The sequence below is a fragment of the Dipteris shenzhenensis genome, chromosome 9 (genome assembly GCF_047967505.1).
Source record: "Dipteris shenzhenensis isolate YYH24624 ecotype China chromosome 9, Dip_SZ_1.0, whole genome shotgun sequence".
Lineage (NCBI taxonomy): Eukaryota > Viridiplantae > Streptophyta > Polypodiopsida > Gleicheniales > Dipteridaceae > Dipteris > Dipteris shenzhenensis.
In genome coordinates, this window is record NC_141604.1 from 40,139,802 (window position 1) to 40,143,364 (window position 3,563).

The 3,563-nt window shown below is 45.6% G+C and overlaps 1 protein-coding gene across 1 annotated transcript; it reads right to left on the minus strand.

Annotated features, from left to right (window-relative positions):
* Positions 1 to 2,123: 2,123 nt before the first annotated feature.
* Positions 2,124 to 3,252, minus strand: LOC147898634 (uncharacterized). The gene has a single exon (XM_087379452.1). It carries the CDS (start codon positions 3,190 to 3,192, stop codon positions 2,269 to 2,271), a length of 924 nt encoding a protein of 307 aa, XP_087235578.1. The 5' UTR covers positions 3,193 to 3,252; the 3' UTR covers positions 2,124 to 2,268.
* Positions 3,253 to 3,563: the final 311 nt, after the last annotated feature.

Consider the following 3,563-nt stretch of genomic DNA (forward strand, 5'->3'; position numbering starts at 1 on the left):
TCTACAAGTCTCTCTGATACGCAATGTTGCATGCTGCTACCTCTCCCACACATGCATGCCTGAGACTACACTAGATTGCCAACTAGGGAACTATCTGATGCAAAAGTAGAAATGAAAACATGAAAGTCAAAATAAATACACGACTCTTGAGAGACTTGCAACGCCCCCCGCCAAAGAGTTTCTTTTTTTATAAGATGTCCAACAGCGTATAGCTAAAATGACCCCACCCGTCTAGAACAAATGAGGCTCTCTCTGCTCCTCCAATATAGACACTTAATGGATAGCCCTTGCCATAAAATTATCTTGATGGTCCTTCGATCTTGGCACGTCTGCTCAGAACGGATATCCACGTGGACCTAATGTGCTGTCTTTGCTCTTCTTTCATGACATAGTCTGTATCAAGCTTTTCTACACTGGCTGCAAAGTGGTGGTGTATGCTGACTTTGTCCTCATCCTTATGCTGGCTATATATGCTTGATGCTGCTTTGTACTTGATTTCTAATTGTGCCTATGAACTGATGCCTTCAATCATCTTCGTGCTGTGTCATCCCGCTGTCTTATTGTTTGTGAGGAGCCCCAAATAACTAGAGAGGACTGCCTCTCTGCTGGGCTAAGTGCCGACGCTATGCATGCTCCAATCCCCCCTCCATAGGCCAGCCTGCTGCTCCTGGAAGAATGTCAATAGGCTTCTACAGCTGCACCTTGATGGCCTTCATGCTGTTGTATGCTATGGGCTGAAAGGCCCACATGTCTGGTCAGATCAAGTCTACCCTCCAATGGGCCTGAAGACTGCCTGCCTGACTTTATATGGGCCTTGATCGGGGTGGCAGTCCACTCCCTATAGTCTGCTGATGTCTTCCCACAATACCGGACCTGTAGATCAGTTGGATCAGCCAAAGGATGGCCAACCTTTTCCTCAGTCCACTGGGCCCACTAACTGGCTCAACCTGCTGCCACAGGTAACAGCAATTTGCCTTCCCAACTGCTATGCCTTTGCCGCCTACATAGCCTGGTGGCTGCTGTTGTGCTGTATGAATGATCAGGACTGTTGAGTATTACTCAGCTCCTGCATGCACTTTGCCAGCATCTGCGTGTGGAGCTTCCTACTGCTTATGATAGCCATTGTGCTAGCTAACCCTTGGGCATGCATCTAATTGGGAGTGGATGCACGTAAGCCTGCAGTGCGTCTGCACATTGCACACATGCAAGTGGGTGTGCAGGTGTGTACAAGTGCAGATAATACTAGCATTTATACAAGTTTTACATTTACCGATAGGCGCTTTTGTTTAGACATCCCGACTCCATAACATAATAAAATAAATGCCAAAGGAATCCTCCCAATCAGCACAGCAGTAGCTCAATCCTCACAGGGGTGTGAGTAGAGGTCTCTAACCAAAAAATTAGATGCAACAATTAATTTCTTATGTATCTTAAGATACCATCTTGTTGTAAGGTAAGGCAAACCAATTTAATGAATAAGACAAAAACTAACTCCAGATTATCGGATTTCATGTTAGCAAAAACAACGTAGCAAATTCTCTAAATGTATTTGACAGTGCAGAAGCCAATGAACCTTTCTTGGAAGAATAAAGCTGAGATAACAGCACCCATGTCAAGGAAATTGTCATTTCGAGGTCATAGCCTGCAGCCCAGTGAGTTGCCGAAATTGAAAAAGGTTTGGAAGATTTGCTGCTTAAAAACAGTAGTTTCCATGGTTCAATTCTTAAGTCTTACCATAACTAGAAAAAAGTATGTTACTCTGGCACATCTGCTACGGGCATGATGTGAAAAAAGAAACATGCCAGAAATTGCTTTCAATGTATTTAGTAGCAGTGCATTCGTCAATACGGCTGCCTTGTTTATCTCCAAATATTGTAAAGCTCCTCTAAGACCATGTGCAAAAAGTAATATTGAGTTAAACACATTGCACGAATATTCATTTAGGCATGGGCTCTTCTACAGAGAGAGGTAAAATCCTCTCGACAGTTTTCAAAGTGGGAGGTGACACCTAATGAAAGGGCATCCAAAGGTCGAAACATCCCTCAAGAAAGACCTGACAAGAGCAAGAATGCTCATCTTGCAGCCAAAGGCATAAGATGGCTTCATACATTAAAATTTATAAGAGAGAGAGACCTGGTAAAATAATTACACTTTGTTCCATTAGCAGCTTTAGTCGAACTCCTGACCGTTTCCTTACAGATCAAGAATTTCCCTTTTACGATTCATTAAATAGACACTGTCCTTGGACCGTCTGCAAGCGCTGCTACCTCATTGACCAGGATATCCTTCACTGTTTGGTTTATGCCAACCCTCTGCAATTTGCTGCTTGTCTAAACCTAGGAGAAGTGACCCCGGCTCAGAAGCCTTTGCGTTCAGTCTAGCATCTTCGAGCTCCTTCGCTTTTCGTTCTGCAATGGCTACTCTTCTGTAAGCCTTCATGCGCATTCTATTTTCTAAGCTCATGCGTCTTCGTGGTAAGGGATTACTATCACGTCTTGCCAGCATGTTTGCTCTTCTTGCAGCAGCCTTCTGCACGGCATCAATCTCAGATATGGTCAGAGGCCGCATGCCTAGCTCGTTAGTAAAATCCTCATCTGGCCTCAACATCAGAGATATGCGACTGGCCTGCAGATCCAGCTCTATGATTTGAGTTGTTATTTCCTGCCCTACCTGCAGAACATCCTTCACCCTCTTTACAAATGCTCTGCTCAGCTTTGAAATATGTATGAATCCATTAATCTGCGCTCCAATATCTACAAATGCGCCGTAAGGCTCAATGGATGTTACTGTACCCTTGAATATAGCCCCCATTCGCAAATCCTCAGTACTCAGACGTACTGGGGCTTTCACGGTCGCTTCCAAGGTGTCTGAAGCCAAAGGTTGCTCCCCGAATCCAGCTCCCTCCAGAGGTTGCGTTGAGCCCCCACATTGTTCTGCTCGAATCGACTCAGCTTGTGAGACCTTGTCAGCCCATGCAGCGCTCACAACTGGGCGAGCGCATGGTGAAAAATTGCCCCTGAATGTGACTGTGCAGCTTGGAGAAACGAGGCAAGACGACTGCCCAACAAAGAAACAAGGTGATTGAGTGCCATAATGTTTTAGCCAAGGCGATGATGTTTGGTTGCTGGACTTTGAAGAGCTCACTAAACAGACAGTCTGCACAGTACAACAAAGGAGAGTCGTCTGCCCCATCTGTTGCAAAACCTCATCAGAGATTCAGAACTCGCCCAACAGAAGACTCTTATAAAATCATCTACGCCCAACCAAGGATAAGATGACAAATGGCACTTTTTTTTAAAATCAAAGGAACCAGTAGCATGACCGGTCCCAAGGTGGGACATGAGCTTCATCACCCGTCTATGACGAGATTGAAGCTTGCCTCTCTAATCCGTGCCTATTCAGCCCATTGATCAAACGGCCGTCCTAACGATGCGCAATCTCTCATACGTCCCGAAGCTCCCCGAGCCTGCCCCGAGCCTCTGCGAGCCTCCCCAAGCCACCCCCTCCTTAAGATTCATAGAGATAGAGAAGAATAAAATTGCAAGTTTCTAGACCCCCTCCAC